The sequence below is a fragment of the Hemiscyllium ocellatum genome, chromosome 10, assembly GCF_020745735.1.
Source record: "Hemiscyllium ocellatum isolate sHemOce1 chromosome 10, sHemOce1.pat.X.cur, whole genome shotgun sequence".
Lineage (NCBI taxonomy): Eukaryota > Metazoa > Chordata > Chondrichthyes > Orectolobiformes > Hemiscylliidae > Hemiscyllium > Hemiscyllium ocellatum.
This window is the reverse complement of record NC_083410.1, coordinates 75,375,941-75,395,956: the sequence shown is the minus strand read 5'-3', so window position 1 is coordinate 75,395,956 and position 20,016 is coordinate 75,375,941. Positions and strand designations below refer to the sequence as shown.

The following is a 20,016-nucleotide window of genomic DNA, read 5'->3' as shown; positions in this document are numbered from 1 at the left end:
TAAATTTAGAAAATTAATGATGCTGTCACACTTGGCTGGAATATGTGTAATATTTGGATTAATTCATAGAATTTAACAGTACTGAAGAATCTCTGTCAGTTCATGAGACTTTGTCAGCTTAAAGAATGATGTTTAGTCCTGGTTTTCAGCTTCTATCAGTGCTGAAAAAGATGTTAGGGTATTAGTGAAGCATTACTAGTACTTTCACAACTTAAAATTGTTGTTCATGAGTGAAAGATGTTGGTAATGGGTGATGCATTTATCATATCATATGTTTCATTGTGTCTTAAGTGTAGAACTTGGTGCAGATTATTGAATTAAAGTGGTGAGTTATGTTTTTGATATCCTCTGTTCTATGTATATTTCCAACATACTGTGCAAAAAGTATGCATAAAACAAATCAAATCAAATACAAGAAAGCTTGATAGAACTTAATGGATACTGTTTATGCGAAAGAGGATTAAATATCAGGTATAAGTGGGTTACACCTACATACATTAAAAAAAAGTTAGGGAAGATAGAGCACAGTGACCACGTAAAAACCAGTTAGGAAGTGGATAATTCCAGACCATGAGCAGAATGATCATGATTACTGTATATAAAGACATGGGGAACAAACCCAAATAACTTAATCGCTTTGCATTTGTAATATAAAAGTATTGGAATCCAGAACCAGCGATCCATTTAGGACTGAGATGAGAAATTTCTTCACATAGAGCCTGTGAAATTCTCTGCCCCAGAAAGCAGTTGAGGCCAAAGTATCGAATGCTATCGAGGAGGAGTTGGATATAGTCTTGAGGTTAAAGGGTTTAGGGTGTAGATTTGCTCGCTGAGCTGTAGGTTTTGATATCCAGACATTTCATTACCTGGCTAGGTAACATCAGTGGCGACCTCCAAGTGAAGCAAAGCTGTTGTCGAAAAAAACCCACCATTTTGACTGAGACAGCACATCTATCCTGGGACAGTCTAAGCAAAGACATGGCAGAGAATTCCTGGAGGCCTGGCACTCCAACCACAACGCCATAAACAAACACACAGATCTAGATACCATCTATAAACCCCTCAGAAAACTAACAGGAAATGACATCACCATAAACCCCAGGAACCCATCCAGGACAAACATATAAATAGAAAACAGGAGACAACAGCTTCGCTTCACTTGGAGGTCTCCACTGATGATGTTACCTAGCCAGGTAATGAAACGTCTGGATATCAAACCTACAGCTCAGCGAGCAAACCTACACCCTAAATCTCAACCTGAGCTACAAACCTTGCAAAAAAGGATCAAAGGGTATTGGGACAAAGTGGGAGCAGAGTTCAGAGATGAATGAAACTCTGTTTCTGTTTGCACAGGTGCTGCGAGACATACTGAGTTTATCCAGCATTGTGTTTATTTCGGATTTCCAGCATCTGCAGTATTTGTCTTTACTGAGTTGAATGAACAGCCATGATTGTATTAGATGGCAGAGCAGGGCCAAATGGCCTATACCTGTTCGTATTTCCTATGTTTCAGTGTTTCAAAGATGCAGTGCAAAAACATCTACAAAATGTTGTGAATAAAATTGGTGACACAAATTTACCACATTGAATTCCTGCAGTAAAATACAGTGAGATATTAATGCATATTTGTAAATTCCATTATCTATAACTTAGATGGTAGGTTCTGGTAGGAAGATAAAGGTACTTTGATCATAAATTTAAATGGGTCTACAAAGTAAGGAACACAAATACAGGAATTGTTAAGCATAGCAAAGATGATTGGAAAATTTTCTTTGAAAAGCAGACCAAACATTTCTAAAGGAATAAAATTTAAAAGTAGTGATTTCCTATTAATCAAAGATGTTGATTAGCCCATACTTAGATAAGTATGGGTCAATCAACATATTAGGTCTGGGCACAGTTCTGATTCCTACAATATAGAAAGGATGTGGGGGCACTTTGTTTACACTTTCTCTAATGTTGAAGGATAATACTGAAACTGTGAAGATGTACTTATTCGGAATGCTGACCTGCCTGGTATTCTTGACAGAATAGAGAACCTTGAAGGGTACCTAGAGGCCAAAAGTAATTGTTGTTCACAAATTCAATGGGAAATTGGGAGAAATTCCTTTCTCTAAAGAAGGATAAGAATGTGGGACATCCTAGCAGAAAGAATCAAAAGAAATTGAATGATGTGCTGTTTATATTTGGATTAAGAAAGGCAGGAGGAGACTCTTGTGTAACAGAGACCAGTAACTGAAAAGTGATCTGTTTTCATGCTGTAGACCAAGTACTTCCTTGTAATGGTTTGATCAGTCATTGTTGGATTTAACTTTTGAGATGCAGTTACGATTTTGAAGGACATAGTGGCAGTTTTAAAACGCTTGTTAAGTCCTGTAATCACTAGTTGGACACACTGACTGTTTAACATCTTTGTGATGGCTAATAGAAGGAACTTTGTGCTTCAAGTTCTGAAAGAATATCATTCTTTTCTGGGATATGAGCATTGCCAGTATGGTCAGCATTTGTTGCCACTCCCTAATTGGCCCTGAGCTTGAGAGGCCTGCCAGGCCATTGCAGAGGTGAACTAAGAGTCAACCACATTGCCATGGATGAAGGGTTACATGTAGGCCAAATCAAGTATGGAAAGCACATCTTATCTAAAGGACATCATTGAATTAGACAGAATTTTATGATAATTAATGATATACCGATCACAATTATTGAGACTTTCAAATCCAGATTTTATCAATTTGAATTTAAGTTGCACCAGTTCTTTTGATGGGATTTAAACCCAAGTCTTGCTTTAGTCGGAGTCCGTAGATTCCAATACTGATGTTTATTCTCGATTGGGAAAACACTGTTATAATATTTAACTCTGTTGGCAAGCAGTTTAAGTTTAATATACTGAAGGACAGAATCTTGAACAATGTAAGTTTCCAGTTTTGAGTAGATGTTTTTGGAGTAACTGCCTGGATTAAGTCCTCAAGTTCTCTGGCTTGAATGCACAGTAAAGATGGTGTGAATTAATTTGGAGGGAGGACCTTGCAAAGAAAATAGCATGGATAAAACATTTTCTTTCAATGGCACAAATGTCTTTCAGCTTTAAATCATCCATATTACTGGAATTGGTTTTTTTCTTCCCAAATAGGCAACTCGCCCAGACATGATCCAGATATTGTCTGCAGCTCTACACGTAGTACTTCGGAGAGATATGTCTCTCAACCGTAGACTTTACGCCTGGCTTCTTGGTGAGTTAGAATCATCCACGTATGCATGCACTTAAAACAGCAAATGCATTTAGCTCACCTACTGTGCTTTAACACTGGCAGGTTTATATGAAACCCATAAGGAGATGTAGTGAATGTTGATGCAAATTTTGTATTTCAAATACTGGGATCCTACATTCCTCCAGTAAAGTAAGTTCATTTATCTGCTCATCATAAGGAAGCACTCCATGACATCATAGTCAATGAAGGAAACCATCTGACCAACCAATTCCCCACACAGCAATCCTCCGTCCCGCTTTCTCTGCTTGATCATGCAAGGTTGTGTTACTTCAAGATTTCATCCAGTTTCCTTTCAAACTTTTGGCTACTTTTGCTTCAACAATTTTTGTGAGCAGCAAGTTTATTTTAATTTACTATGTAACAATATAATTCTTTACATTCTCCCTTAATCTCTAGTTCATTCCCTCTAGTCTTTATATTATTTGCTAATGGAAGCAGTTATTTTTGGCTACATTATCTAAGTTTTTCATAATATACTGAACTTGTATTAAATCTTCCTTCAACCTCCCTTGCTATAAGAAGTAGAATCCCCACTTTTCAAACCTATCCTTGCAACTAAAATCCTCCATCCATTCTGGTAAGTCTCCTCTTGTCTTAAGGATCCTTACATTGTTAATAAAGTGAGATGTGTAGTATCGTAAACAAGAGTCTACTTGGGGCCTAACCAGAGCTTCATAGAGGTTTCAGCATATGGCGAGCATCACCTCAATCTCTTCTCGTGGGATGGTCCCATCATCCTGGGAATCCGCTCAGTGAACTACTCCACAATGGCAAATATACTCTGCCTAAGAGAAGAAGACCAGAATTGCACACCTGACTCCAAAAGCAATCAAACTAATGTTTCATGTCGTTGAAGACAAGGTTTGTTTGCTCTTGAAACTAAAATCTTTTCATGTGAAAGGCCACATTTCAATTTCTTCTCAATTTCAGAAAGATTTGGCATGACATTAAACATGAATTTCAAAATAAAGGTTGAATTGGAGAAAGCAAATCAGCCGCTAAGCAAAAGAAATGTTAAAGCAATAATATGAACATTTTTAAAAATGAGTTATTAATAATTATGACTATTTTTAAATTGCCAAGAAACTGATTAAACCTTTTTTGGTTAATTAAGAACAACAACATAAGGAAGGGAAAAATAGACTGACTTCCAAGTCTTGATCACAAGGGAAGGGGCAAAAGAGTGGGGAAGAGCCAAGGAATTTGGCTCATCAAACAGTGACCTGGAATTTCCTGCTGGTCGAATACACTAATCTCAGTGGAAGCGTGCAGGGGTGTGCGGTTGTTTGTGTGTCTGTGTTTGGTGGCTGTCTCCCTCTGTTGGGAATCAAATGAATGTTTATGCTTGCTCTGTGAGACATACTCTTGCTGTCTCACTTTTATTTCCTCACTTGCTCCCTGCACCTGAATCGGGCAATCTTCTGATCCAGGCCAAAAGTGCTCCAAAGAGTCAATTTTAGATGGTTCAATAAATATAGTCTGTAAGCTGTCAATGTGATTCATGACTTTGAATGTGAATGATTAGTATTGATTAACTCTGTGTGACTCTTTTGCTTTCCTTCAATGGATTACCATTTGGTAAGTAAAAAAAAAATTGAAATAATTTAGAAAGATCAGCTAAGTGTTATAGTAGACATCGAGATACACATTTTATTTGTGCGCATGGTTAAGTCTCTGTTCTTCAATTTATTTAGGTTTTGATAACAATGGTTGTGTCATAGGCCCCAGAAGCACCAGACACAGTAATCCAGAGGAGCATGCAATCTACTATTTTAATAACTTTTCCAAGGATCTCCTGATTCAGGTATACTAATTTTTCCAATGTTTTAGATTTTTATCACTTTGTAATTTTCTACATTGAGTTGTGTAGCACAGGCTGACTAAAGAAAGATTATTCTTGGTTTGCAAATATAGCTGCACGTCCAACAAGGAATTATAGTGTGCTCAGTCTCATTATGTATAACATTACAAAATAAATTAACGGCTCAAAGATTAGAAAATATTTAGGAAATAATGACCAGAATCTAAGTTCACATTGGAAATTGATAGAGTAAACAATTTTTCAAAAGTAGCCATTTTCATAATGGTCCAGAAGTAGGAGAGTTTTAAATTAATGATATAAAAGCTACAGGATTTTTAAAAAATCAACTGGAATCCAAGATAATATATCAAGGATGGTACTTCAGCATTAGAAATTAGAACAAAGATGATATTGATTTGAGGTGAAGGATAAATGTGAGTGAGGCAACAGCAGCATTGCAACAATATGCATGAATTATAAATGGGAAATCAGTATGAACAGGTTAAGGCACATGGGTGAATGGCAAAACACACTAAAGGATTAAACGATTCTTGATGGTATTGAAGTTGGTGGCATTTTATTCCAGGGCTTGACACTTTAGTGCCATAGTGAGATGCTGCTGTACTTTCGGTGGTGATGCAGTTGAGACAACATGTCAAATTGATGCCCATCTGCTTTTCTTGCTGTGGCTAAAAGATTGCTCTGCACTCTTTGAAAATGAGCTGAGATTTCTTCCAGTGTCCAAGCTAAGATCACTTGAACAGTGTATCTGGCCATGTATCTAATTACTATGTCTGGGAACATTTGTAAATTATTTGTTGAAATTTCTCCATATTACAATCGGGGCTACAACTTTGAGACAGGATTGAAACTGTGGAATGAGAATTCTGAAAGAGCTTTGAGGTTGTTTATTAATGACTTGGATGAGGGAGTCGAAGGGTGGGTCAGTAAATTTGCAGATGATACGAAGATTGGTGGAATTGTGGACAGTGAGGAGGGCTGTTGTCGGCTGCAAAGGGACTTAGATATGATGCAGAGCTGGGCTGAGGAGTGGCAGATGGTGTTCAACCCTGCCAAGTGTGAGGTGGTCCATTTTGGAAGAACAAATAAGAATGCGGAATACAGGGTTAACGGTAGGGTTCTTAGTCAGGTGGAGGAACAGAGGGATCTTGGGGTCTATGTACATAGATCTTTGAAAGTTGCCACTCAGGTGGATAGAGCTTGTAAGAAGGCCTATGGTGTATTAGCGTTCATTAGCAGAGGGATTGAATTCAAGAGTCGTGAAGTGAGGTTGCAGCTGTACAGGACTTTGGTTAGGCCACATTTGGAGTACTGTGTGCAGTTCTGGTCGCCTCACTTTAGGAAAGATGTGGAAGCTTTGGAGAGGGTTCAGAGAAGATTTACCAGGATGTTGCCTGGAATGGAGAATAGGTCGTACGAAGATAGGTTGAGAGTTCTCGGCCTTTTCTGGTTGGAACGGCGAAGGATGAGGGGTGACTTGATAGAGGTTTATAAGATGATCAGAGGAATAGATAGAGTAGACAGTCAGAAACTTTTTCCCCGAGTACAACAGAGTGTTACAAGGGGACATAAATTTAAGGTGAAGGGTGGAAGGTATAGGGGAGATGTCTGGGGTGGGTTCTTTACCCAGAGAGTGGTGGGGGCATGGAATGCGCTGCCCGTGGGCGTGGTAGAGTCAGAATCATTGGCGACCTTTAAGCGGCAATTGGATAGGTACATGGATGGGTGCTTAATCTAGGATAGATGTTCGGCACAACATTGTGGGCCGAAGGGCCTGTTCTGTGCTGTATTGTTCTATGTTCGATGTTGTCTGTGGCATTTTAACCCTACCATCCAATTAGAATGAAACTTTTGGTTTGCTCCAAATGTACGTGGCAACAAGCTTGGTGCTGACCTGCATGAGATCTTGATGCCAATCTAAACAGAAAATTTGGAGGAATTAGCAGGTTGAACCAAGAGATGAAGAAGTTTCAATACCAAAGAGATCTATGCAGTGGGATTATTATCACTTAATGTAGTTCTGTGTATATTGAGGCATCGCATCAAAGTAGTGCTTCCCAACAAGTTAGAAGAACCATGTTGCAACAGCAAAGAAATTGCTGCTGAAGGTGGCCAAAACATGAGCAGCTTAGTATAATGTTCCTTAAATCAGTGTGGAAGCGTATAAGCAGGTAAATGAGGTGAGTATAGTTTCACTGTACCCTGTTTCGTTTACAATTACCGTCCTCTCCTTCACCAAATATAAATATTTATTAACTTAATATATGCTAATACAGTCACTCAGAAATATTTCTCTTCCTTTTCGGAAGAGTAGACAGAACATTAGGGAAAGGTAGAGAATCAAATCAGGTTCTGATTGATTTCCCATTTAACAGCTGCAGTGGATTAGTGTATGGGAATTTAGTGGTGTTTCAGCACTCCTGGTCATTAGAAACAGAGATATTGGATGTGACAATAATAAATCAATCTCAAATTCCTAGTTACCTTGTAACAGAAATAAATATCAGAAAGACACATGCCTTACACCACTGAAATTGCAAAGTTCTTGCCTTATCAATTGTAATTCAAGGTTGATACTGATACCATGCATCACAAGTAGTGCCTTCGCAAGATGCAAGATCTTTCAAAAAAAAGTGGCAAGAAATGTGGTCCAAAAGCAGGTCTCCTAACTCAAGAAACCTGTCATCATTGAGGCATAAATTACTCACCATCTCCTCTCTATGGGACCTGTTCATATATGTGATAACCGGTACTTGACGCAGTTACTGTACTCTGAATACAGTCATGTTCGAAAGCTGCCAAGTATGCAGCAGAAATACTTCAGGGATGGCCTCAAAGCATCCCTGAAGAGATGAAGCATACATATTAACTCAGTGATCCTGGCTTGTTTCAAACCAAAATGGAAACTAATTTGGGAAAACAGTAAACACATCAAGAAACCTCATTGCAAACATGCAGAGGTGAATTTGACATATTGGAGGGAGAGTAGAAACCTCCAACTTAACCCTTTAAGCACCCCTGCCTACATATACCCCACTTTGAAAATTGCCTGTTTGACTCAGTGTCAATTGAATCAGAATGGAAGCAGGTCACCTTTGATCTGCTGGGACTGAGCAAGAAAGACAAGAAGCCTAAATCCTATTTCCTCTCTTCCTCAGGAACTCATGGCAGTAGTTGGATTCCATCCAAGGTGATGAAATTTGAGGGTACACTATTGTAACACTTTTACTGTGTACCAGTCCAGATACTTACACTTTGACATTCCTAATTAGATATTGTTGTGCATAAATTACCACAAGCAGCCTTTAATTTAGCTACTCATCAAGGAATTCTAAAGCACAATCAAATTCTGAAACAATTAAACTTTTTGCTTGTAGCAACCAAGTTAAGGTTCATAACCCAGCTTATGCTATAACATGACAATTGTGTTCCTCTGCAACATCACGGTGGCACAGTGGTTAGCACTGCTGCCTCAGCGCCAGAGACCCAGGTTCAATTCCCACCTCAGGCGACTGACTGTGTGGAGTTTGCACATTCTCCCTGTGTCTGCGTGGATTTCCTCCGGGTACTCCGGTTTCCTCCCACAGTCCAAAAATGTGCGGGTTAGGTGAATCAGCTATGCTGAATTGCACGTAGTGTCAGGTGGAGGGGTAAATGTAGGGTGGGTTGTGGGTCGGTGTGGACTTGTTGGGCCGAAGGGCCTGTTTCCACATTGTAAGTAATCTAATCTAATCTAAACATCGTGCTGTAGAAAGTCACATCTGTTCAATAGAAATTTTGTCAATTGAGTCATAGCCAATTCGTGCCAAATGCGCATTACAGCAGAACAGCCTGTACTTCATTAATGATAGAATTTAACTTCTGCATCTGGATGTCCTTATGTCCTTATCCTTGTGCAGTGATGTTCTTTCGAGTTCTGTTCCTGAAGAATCACATGTTTAATTCTTGTAGGGTTTTCTGTCTTGTTAAGTATGTGGTGTACATTGTTTATGACATTTCTAAGGTCCCCAGATCTGTAGTTTGCTTTCCTATCAAGAGTAGCTTCTATATTCCTTGTTACATTCTGTGTTAGCTCTCTGTTTGAAAGCCTGCCTGCCATGAGCTCCTTAAATTCTGTCAGCAATTCTAATTTCCCATTTGTTACAAGTCAGCTAGTTAGTAAGATGTTAAAACAGGTTGTTGCCTTTTCCTAGGTATGGTTAATTGCTTTCAATTCCTTGATCAGTTTTCCCTTAGCCTTTTATCTCAAGAAAAAAATTATTCCAGAAGAATGATTGCTCATCCTTTCAAACTCTGAACAAGTTATTAAAGTTCTGAAGTTTATAATGTTGAAGTGTTTGCTCAGTTTTTTTTACTAATGATTCTCTTTGCAAGTGAGCAAGAATAGACAGTGATGGAGGTATGAAGTGATCAAACAGATAATCATTTGCAGGGGATGATTAAAATCCACCTCTTCCCCCCCCACCCCCCCGACCTTCATTTGCCCCAGGAAAGTTATCTCTCATTCCCCTCTCTCTTTTTAATTAGCCACCAATTCAGATTGCCTTTGAATTGGAAGTTGTGATTGGAATCATGGTCTCTCCTTCTCTTAGTAACTGCTGTTCCTATGTGCAGACTGCTCTGCACCTTCCTGTGCTGATCCATCTTGCTAGTGTTCCCTTTGTTGTGGGAGGCGCATGGCACAGGATGGCTGGATTGCCTTGTTATTACAAGGCCCTGTTCCTAATGAAATGACTCACTTCAGTTTCTGCCTTGGGAGAGAATAATGCTAGGTGCATGGGGGTTTGATTACAGTGAGTGTCTGAATGAAGAGGGCATGGGCAAGAGACTTTCCTGAGTTTCTCACCGTGGACTTCAGAATTTGGCTGAAGCTTAACATGTGTACATAAAAGAAGAATATCTTTGTCAAATTTCTTTAAAAGCAGATTCTTACGTTTAGGTGATGTGATGCTTATGGACAAAGTTACAATGCTGCTTTATTACTATTTGGTTTTTACTGGTGTTTAAAGTCCCAGTAATTTTCAAGAATGTCTAAATATATTCATGGGTTGTGGGTGTCACTGGCATGCAATGTCTTTTCCTCTTGGTTGAACCCATTAGTTTTTTCTCTTCTAACTGTTTTTCCTCATAGGCAATGGTGGGAATATTACAAGGAAAAAGATGTGGCAAGGAAGAGAAGATGCCATTACATGATCTGAAACCATTCCGTATTCTCATTAGTCTGCTCGACAAGCCAGAATTAGGTACGTTGCTGTGGAGCAGTTGGGAAAGGGAAGGAGCAAGGGATCAAGGCTGGTAATCAAGGGGATGCAGTGGGATTGTCAAACCTGTGATTAGTTGAGCAGAGGACTTCAGTTTTTCCAGGCTATCCAGGAGTACGATAAAAGGCATCTGTCATTTTGTGCTACTGGCTTTCCTGAACACCTGAAAACTAGAGCAACAGTAGTTGAAGTTAAATTAGGCTCCAAGTGAATCTTGGAACCTGATTTAAATATTTTAATGAAATGCATCATATTCTGACAATACACCAAATGCATAAATTAAGTTTGAGTGAAATTTAATTACAAACCCATATTATTTGATAATGCTATATTCTTATGCAAAGAATAATGCGTTGATTTGATAGAATTTAAGTTTGAGTAATGGAATCTGGTTTAGATCTCGTGACACAGTGAGAGTGTCCTTTGCTTGTGAGCCAGAAGGTCTAGATTCGAGTCAGAGGTATGTTATTAAATCAACTACTTGGACATGTTATAAATAACGAGCTGCATTTAATAGCTATTGTTGCCACAATCTCTGCTAATGATACAGCAAACTATTCTTTCAAATGAGATTGTCTCCTAAAGAATTGGTTAAGAGAACTAAGAATGCATTTTGTCTTTCTAGGGCCAGCAATTTTGGAGGATGTACTTATAGAAGTTTTCAGGGCATTGCATTCACAGTGCAAAGCAGAATTGAATCTGAAAACACAACCTTCTTACTGTAAAGATGATACTCAGTTAAGCAGGTATATTGCTGACAGTCTAATGGAAGAAAACTGTAATTATTTCTAATTCGCAGCATTTTGCGTTTCTGTATACTGAAGGTGTACTAAATAGCATAATCTTTACATTTTTGCTTGTTGATGGTCTTGATGTGCTTCATTGCACACTTTCAGAGATGTACTATAATATTTTAATGTAATGCTAATTTAATATTGAATAGCTTGCATGTTTTATTCAAGTGGAACATAATACAGAATAATCATAGTCATTCAGATCTAGTTCTGCATTTAAAAGTACTGTTCAAATTGAAATTTCTTACGCTGAGGTTAAGTATGCAATTATATTATATATGCTCATACATAGAACACAAAACAGTACAGAACAGTATAGGTCATTTGGCCTATGATGATGTGATGAGCATTTATCTTAAGATCAAACTAAACTAAACTACACACCCCTCAATTTACTGCCGTCCATGTGCTTTTCCAGCAGTCGCTTAAGTGTCACTAATGTCTCTGACTCTACTATCATTGGTGGCAGTGCATTCCACGAACGCACCACTCTGCGTAAAGAACTTACCTCTGACATCTTCCCAATACCTACCTTCAATCACCTTAAAATAATAACCCCTCATGACAGCCATTTCTGCCCTGAAGAAAGTCTATCTACTCTATCTATGCCTCTCATTACGTTGTATACATCTATCAAGTCACTTCTCTTCCTCCTTCTCTCCAGTGTGAAAAGCCTGAGCTTACACAGCTTCTCTTCATAAGTCAGGCCTTCCAACCTGGGTAGCATTCTGGTAAATCTCCTCTGCACCCTCTCTAAAGCATCTGCATCCTTCTATAATGAAGCGACCAGACCTGTACACGCTATTCCAAGTGTGGTGTAACCAGGATTTTATACAGGTGCAGCAAAACCTCGCGGCTCTTAAACTCAATCCCCATGTAAGTGAAAGCCAAAACACCAAACACCTTCTTAATAACCCTATCAACTTGGGTAGCAACTTTGAGGGATCTTATGTACATTGACCCCCAGATCCTGTTGTTCTTCAACACTGCCAAAAATCCTATCTATAACCGTGTATTCAGCATTCAAATTCAACCTTCCAAAATGAATCACTTCACATTTGTCCAGGTTGAACTCCATCTGCCACTTCTCAGCCCAGCTCTGCGTCCTGCCAATGTCTTGGTGTAGCCTGCAACAGTCCTCGACACTATCTTCAATACTACCGACCTTTGTGTCATCGATAACTTACTAACCCACTCTCCACTTCTTCATCCAATTCATTTATAAAAAAATTACAAAGAGCAGAGGCCCAAGAACAACTCTCTGTGGGACACCACTGGTCACCTGACTCCAGGCGGAATGCTTACCATCCACTACTACTCACTGTCTTCTTTCGGCGGATTTTTGACTCTCGACAGCCAAATTTCCCTGTATCCCATACCTCCTAACTTTCTGAATGAGCCTACTGTGGGTAACCTTATCAAATGCCTTACTGAAATCCACATACACCCCGTCCATTATATGAACTTCGTCAACTCATCTCATCATGTCCTTAAAGAACTCAATAAGGTTTGTGAGGAATGACCTGCCCCTCTCAAAGCCATGTTAACTATCTTTAGTCAAACTGTTTTTCCGAACAGTCATAAATTGTACCTCTCAGAATCTTTTCCAATACTTTGCTTACCCCAGACGTAAGGCTGATTGATTGGTTTTTAATTCCCATGGATTTCCCTATTCCCTCTCTTGAACAGAGGAACAACATTCACCTCCCTCCAATCATCAGACACTACTCCCATGGAGAATGAAGATGCAAAGATCATCACCGGGGCGCAGCAATCTCATTCCTCGCTTCCAGTGGTAACCTTGGATGAATCTGTTCTGGTCCTGGGGACTTATCTATTTTGATGTTTCCCAGAATTTCCAGCACATCCACTTCCTTAATATCAATCTGTTCAAGCCGTTTAACCTGGTCCATGGCCCTGGTCCAATCAACAAGGTCCCTCTCTGTATGAGTACTGAAGCAAAAAACTAATTTAAGGTTTCCCCTACATTTACAACAGTGGAGCGATTTGTGGTGAAATCCACCTCTCAACATTTTGAGAATGTTACATTTATGGTGCACTGAATTTCAAGAGTATTTAGGTGGCAGTGTTTAATTCTGACCTGCAAAAGAGGGCCTTATTTCAGTATTTTCAGTAGACCACTGCAGACATTTCAAGGTGACTGAAAAATCAGTTCAAGAGACTCTGTTTAGTTGGTCAGGAAGGAATGCAGATTCCATGTTAGAAATGCTGATTTATAACTGTGTTTCTGGGAAGAGTTGATTACCTCTGTATAGCCAGGAGATCTGAGAAGTTGGGAGGATGACAGCTAGGTGTTGCGTGAGGCTGAGGGATCTGGAAGAAACATTAATACTTTAGTGCAGCTAAAGGAGAGTCCATTATCAGTACTTTATTTTTTCCATACAATTTACCAAGATAAGAACTTGGAATACCCAGGGAAGTGTCTGGTTCAATGAAGCTAGCTGTTGGTGAAGAGCTAGAGTTGTGCTGGTGATTAAGTAAGAGAGAAGCATACCAGATCAGGAACAATTGCTGAGGCAGCTCGTTACAGAATAGCTCTTGAGAGGGAGTTTAGCTTTGACAAAGGGTCAGTTAGACTTGAAACGTCAGCTCTTTTCTCTCCTTACAGATGCTGCTAGACTTGCTGAGATTTTCCAGCAATTTCTCTTTTAGTTTTAAGTCTAGCTTGGCAAAAGTAAACAACACAAGGAATTATAGTTCTTTAATGAGACATTATCACCATTAACACCTGGGGCAGTTGCTGAGAAGTTGATAGTTCTACTTTGATAGCATTTGCTATTTGATGTGTGCAGTGGAGTGTTAGATCATTGTATGTTACCCATACCTCCTATTAATTGTGCATGTTAAAAAATACATCTGTTGTAACTGGTATAACTGTTATAATGTTGTATAAGAGAGTATTGTTGTTTGTTAGTTCAAAACCATGGAAGCTTGTGGCTTTATTATTTTAGTAAGCCCCCTGGATCTCACCTTTTACTGACTTAAAAACAATAGAATCCCTACAGTGTGGAAACAGGCCCTCAGCCCAACAAGTCCACACCGATCCTCTGAAGAATATCCCACCCTGGCCCATTCCCCTACCCTATTACGCTACATTTACCTCTGACTAATGCACCTAGCCTACACATCCCTGAACACTATGGGCAATTTAACTTGGCCAATTCACCTAACCTGCACATCGTTGGATTGTGGGAGGAAACGGGAGCACCCGGAGGAAACTGCAGACATGGGAATAATGTGCAAACTTCACACAGGCAAGTCACCCGAAATGGAATCGAACCAGAGTCTCTGGCACTGTGAGGCAGAAGTGCTTACCACTAAGCCAGCATGCGCCCCTTTAGTTACTAGTCTGTAGTCAGATCATAAATTTCAAACTGGGAATATTCCGGAGGTCACATTGGAGCCAATATAAAGTCAGCATGCACAAGGTGGACGGTGGCAGGTCTTTTTGTAATTTATAATACAGATAAGCTACAAATGACAAGCTGGACCATAACTTCAGCTGTAAAATCTGAATTCAGATTTAACCCCAACCACATGCAGTCATCCTGTATCAAAGAATGGTTATAGTCTGCTATCTTCGCTGCTGGCACAAGTATTTTAGTTGATATTTGGCTCCACCAAAAATATGTACTTAATATCAATTATGATGCAGTCAGAAATAAATATTATTTGATCACATTTCACTTTTTCAATTGTACCATTGTCTTAATTTTTTTTATTTCAGTAAAATGAGAGAAAATAAGAAGACTTCAGAGCTGATTAAAACTGCAAATCTCCTCTTCAATTCTTTTGAACCATATTACATGTGGGACTATATAGCTCGTTGGTTTGAAGAATGTTGTAGGTAAGTAATTGTGTAACAATTGTGCCATATTACATTTTATTGCTAATCTTAAGACATGAAAGCATTTTTGAGAATATAGGATTTTGTTAATGGTCTGTGCTAAATGTTAGAGGAGAAAGTGAGGTCTGCAGATGCTGGAGATCAGAGCTGAAAATCTGTCGCTGAAAAAGCGCAGCAGGTCAGACAGCATCCAGGGAACAGGAGATTCGACGTTTCGGGCATAAGCCCTTCTTCAGGAATGAGGAAAGTGTATCCAACAGGCTAAGATAAAAGGTAGGGAGGAGGGACTTGGAGGGGCGATGGAAATGTGATAGGTGGAAGGAGGTCAAGGTGAGGGTGATAGGCCGGATTGGGGTGGGGAGCAGAGAGGTCAGGAAGAAGATTGCAGGTTAGGAAGGCGGTGCTGAGTTTGAGGGATTTGACTGAGACAAGGTGGGGGGGGGGAGGGGAAATGAGGAAACTGGAGAAATCTGAGTTCATCCCTTGTGGTTGGAGGGTTCCTAGGCGGAAGATGAGGCGCTCTTCCTCCAACCGTCGTGTTGTTATGGTCTGACGATGGAGGAGTCCAAGGACCTGCATGTCCTTGGTGGAGTGGAAGGGGGAGTTAAAGTGTTGAGCCATGGGGTGGTTGGGTTGGTTAGTCCGGGTGTCCCAGAGGTGTTCTCTGAAACGTTCCACAAGTAGGCGGCCTATCTCCCCAATATAGAGGAGGCCACAACGGGTGCAGCTGATGCAATAGATGATTTGTGTGGAGGTGCAGGTGAATTTGTGGCGGATATGGAAGGATCCCCTTGGATATAGGAGCAGAATTTGACCATTCAGTCTATTGAGTCTGCTCCACCATTAGATTAGGCTGATACGTTTCCTGCTGCTTGGATGCTGCCTGACCTGCTGTGCTTTTCCAGCACCACTCTGATCTAAACTTTGATATGTTTTTCATCCCCATTCTCCTACCTTCTCCCTGTAACCTTTGATTCCTTTACTATCTATTTCTGTCTTGAATGCACTCAATGCCTTGATCTCCACAGCCCTCTGTGGCAATGACTTCCAAAGATTAGCCATCCTCTGGCTGAAGGAATTTCTCATCATCTCAATTTTAAAGAGCTGTGCCTTCCCTCTGAGTGTGTGCCTTTGGTTCTTAGTCTCTCCTATTCGTGGAAACACATTCTCCGCTTTGTCCATACTGAGTTTTCTGTAGGTTTCAATCAGATTTCCCCCCTCATCTTTATAAGCTCCAAGTACAGATCCAAAGTCTTCAACCACTCCTCATATGATAAGTCCTTCTTCCGTCAGATCATTCTTGTAAACCTCCTTTGGATCCCCTCCAATGCCAGCCTGTGTATAGTGTCATAGAGATATACAGCACGGAAACAGACCTTGAAGGCCAACTCATCCATGCTGACCAGATATCCTAAATTAATCTATCCTGTGGTTTCCTTTGATACGGTGCCGAAAACTGCTCATAATTTTCTAAATGCAGTCTGACCAGAACCGTATACAACCTCAGCAGTACATCTTTGCTCTTGTATTCTAGCCCCCTTGAAATGAATGCCAGCATTGCATTTGCTTTCCTAACAGCTAACTGGACTTGCACGTTGACCTTAAGAGAATCCTGAACTCGGATTCCCAAGTCACTTTGTGCTTCATATTTCCAAGGTATTTAGAAAATAATCTACACTACTATTCTTCCTACCAAAATGCATAACCTCACACTTTTCACATTGTATTCCATCTGCCACTTCTTTGCCCACTTACTTAGCCTGTACAAATCCTTCTGCAGCTCCCCACTTCCTCAACACTATTGTCCCTTCAACTATCTTTGTGTCATCTGCAAACTTAGAACAATGTCCTCCGTTCCTTTGGGCCAATACTGACCCCTGCACAATTTCACTAGTCACCAGCTATCATCCCAAAAAAGATACTTTTTACCCCTACTTTCTGCCCTATGCCAGTCAATCAATCTTCTATCTATGCCTTGTCCCTAACATCAGGGGTTCTTATTTAGGAGTCTCCTGTGTGCCACCTTGTCAAAGGTCTTCTGAAAATCCAAATAGATCGTGTCCACTGTCTAACTCGTTTGTTACTTCATCAAAGAATTCTAACAGATTTGTTCAGGCCTAATCTCCCATGCACTTCCAAGTACTCAACTTCTTAATAATCTCCTTCTTAATAATGGACTCTAAAATCTTAGCAATGACTGAGTTCGGGCTTACTAGCCTCCAGTTTCCTATCTTCTCCCTCCTTAAAATTGGGTGTTAGATGAGCCATTTTCCAGTCTCAAAGGACACTCCAGGAGTCCAGTGATTCCTGAAAGACCACTACCAATGCCTCTACAACCTTCTCTGCTATCTCCTCAGAAAGCCAGTATGTAGCTCATCTGGTCCAGATAGTTCATCAATATTCAGACTTGTCGGTTTTCTTAGCACTGTCTCCTTCGTGATGGCCACTACACTCATCTCTGCCCCATGACTCTCTTGAAGTTTTCATATGTTGCTGGTCTCTTCCACTGTGTAAACTGATGCAAAGTACTTATTCAGTTCCTGTGTTTTCTTTGTTCCCTCTTGCTACCACTTCAATCTAATTGTCTAGTGGTCCAGTGTTCAAGTTTAGAAAATTGCTTATCTGTTACCATTTGGATATCTAAAAAAGTGCTCTTACAATCTTCCTTTATATTACTAACTAGCTTACTCATCTATCCTCTTCTTTGCCCTTCTTGCTTTTTTAGTTATTCTCTGTTGGTTGCTGAAGACTTCCCAATCCTCTGGCTTGCCGCTAATCTTGATCACGTTGTATGCTTTTTGTTTGGCTTTTATGGCTGTTCCTGATTTTCTTTGTCAGCCATACTCCTTTTTTCTTTTCTCTTGGGATGGGTTTCTGCTATGCTTCCTGAATTACCTCCAGAAACTCCGGCCATTCCTGTTCTTACCTGCTCGACTCCCCTCCCATTAACTCTGGCAAACTCCTCCCTCATATCTTTGCAGTTTACTTTACTCAGTTATAACACCTTTACAACTCATTCCAGCTTCTCCCTCTCAAGCTGGAGGGTGAATTCTATCGTGTTATGGTCACTGGTCCATCGGGGTTCCTTCACCTTAAGCTCCCTAATCAAGTCTGCCTCATTACACATTAGTAAATCCAGAATAACCTGTTCCCCGGTGGGCTCTACCACCAGCTGCTCCAAGAAAATGTCTCTCGGACATCACCTGAATTCCTTTCCTTGACATCCATGTAATTTTCCTGGTCTACGTGCATAACTGAAGTCCCCCATGAATATTGTAATTGTGCATGTCTTGCATGCCTTTTTCTGTCTCCTAGTTTATTTTCTTCCCCACATCCTGACTACTGCTAGGAGACCTGTATGCAACTCCCATCAGGAACTTTTTCCTTTGTGTTCCTCAATTCAACCCACACAAATTCCATGCCTTCTGACTCTACATCACTTCTTGCTATCAATTTAATTTAGTTCCTTACTAACAAGGCAACCCTCTCCATCTGCCTGTCCTGTGGATAGGATAGATATGTTTCCTTGGATATTTAGTGCCCAGCTCTGATCCCCCTGCAGTCACATTTGTGATACCCACAATATCATACCCGCCAATTTCAATCCATACTACAAGCTCATTTACATCATTTCATATACTGCATACATTTAACATCCTCAGTCCTATGTTGACTGCTTCCCTTTTCATAGTTTTCCCCTTTCTGTTGTGCCTGAAGTGCCTTTTAAATTCCCGACCTCTTGCATATTCACTGCCCTATAACTTGTTCCGTAAACCTTAACTTGCGCTGAGTACCCCTCCCCTTAACTTCCTCCATAATTTACCATGCAACTGAAAACACCCCATGTCCCTGCCTGACTAATTTTGCAAATTTGTTTTCTGCAATATTTCTAGATGCCTCACGTGCTTCCTAAAATATGATGCTCAGAATTAGGTACAACTCCATTTGAGGCTAAAACAGTGTTTTATAAAGGGCCATCAAAACAGGTTTGCTGTTGTACCCTATGCCTGTATTACATGAATCTTGTGCACTTTTTTGCCATTTTCTCAGCCACCTTCAATAACTTGTGCGCATTTACTTGCAGATCTGTGTTCCTGCACGTCTCCCTTTAGAATTATGCCATTTATTTTATGTTGCTGCTCTTCTTTATTTCTGCCAAAATTTGGTTTGATTTTGATTTGATCTATTGTAGCTGCATGTACTTTAAAAAGTACAGGGAAAAGCTTTGTGTTGTGAGCAGTACAGGCAGATCATATCAACCAAGGACATAGAGATCAAAGGGTGCTTAGACGGAACAAGACATACAGGTTACACTACATGGGAGATGCATAAAGCAAGATCAACCTTATTTGAAGTTAGGCCATTCATCAGTCTAATAACATCAGGTGTTCTTGAACTGTGTGTGTGTTCAAGCTTCTGTATCATCTGCCTGTCAGAAGAGGCTATAGGAGAGTATTACTAGGGTGGGAAAAGAATTTGATGAAGATGGCAGCTTTTCTGCAGCAATGAGAAGTGTAAATGGAGTCCATGGATGGGAGATTGGCTTCTGTGATGGTCTGGGCTGTGCACACAATCATCTGTAGTTTCTTACGATCCTGAGCAGAGCAGTTGCTGTATCAGGCTGTTTCTGTTAGTATAGGCCGTATCAGGCTGTTAGTATGTTTCTGTAAAAGCTGGTGCACCTGTAAAATGTGGTTGGGGTCCTTACGGACATGATGAATTTCCTAAGCTGCCTGAGCGTTGTTGTGCCTCCTTGATTGTCGCATCTACGTGGGAAGTCCATCACAGGTTGTTGGTTATCGTCACTCTTAGGAACGTAATGCTTTTGACCCCCTCAGCCTCAGCTTTGTTGATGCAGATGGGGATGTGTCCTCCTTGTTTATTTTTGAAGCTCATGATCAATTTTGTTTTGCTGACATTGCGAGAGAGGTTGTTATCATTACACCATAGGACCAAGCCTCCTTTTTCTTTTTGGTATTCTTAATCATCATTGTTTGGTATC

The 20,016-nt window shown here is 40.2% G+C and overlaps 1 protein-coding gene across 7 annotated transcripts in view; it reads left to right on the top strand.

Moving 5' to 3' along the window:
- Nucleotides 1–20,016, top strand: part of dop1a (DOP1 leucine zipper like protein A) — a 315,487-nt gene that overhangs the window by 70,774 nt on the left and 224,697 nt on the right. For all 7 annotated transcript variants that reach the window (XM_060831625.1, XM_060831624.1, XM_060831626.1 and 4 more), the window contains 5 exons: nucleotides 3,131–3,230; nucleotides 4,964–5,073; nucleotides 10,223–10,334; nucleotides 10,978–11,098; nucleotides 14,895–15,014. In XM_060831625.1, coding sequence (XP_060687608.1) covers nucleotides 3,131–3,230; nucleotides 4,964–5,073; nucleotides 10,223–10,334; nucleotides 10,978–11,098; nucleotides 14,895–15,014 — 563 coding nt within the window. The remainder of the gene's footprint in view (nucleotides 1–3,130; nucleotides 3,231–4,963; nucleotides 5,074–10,222; nucleotides 10,335–10,977; nucleotides 11,099–14,894; nucleotides 15,015–20,016) is intronic.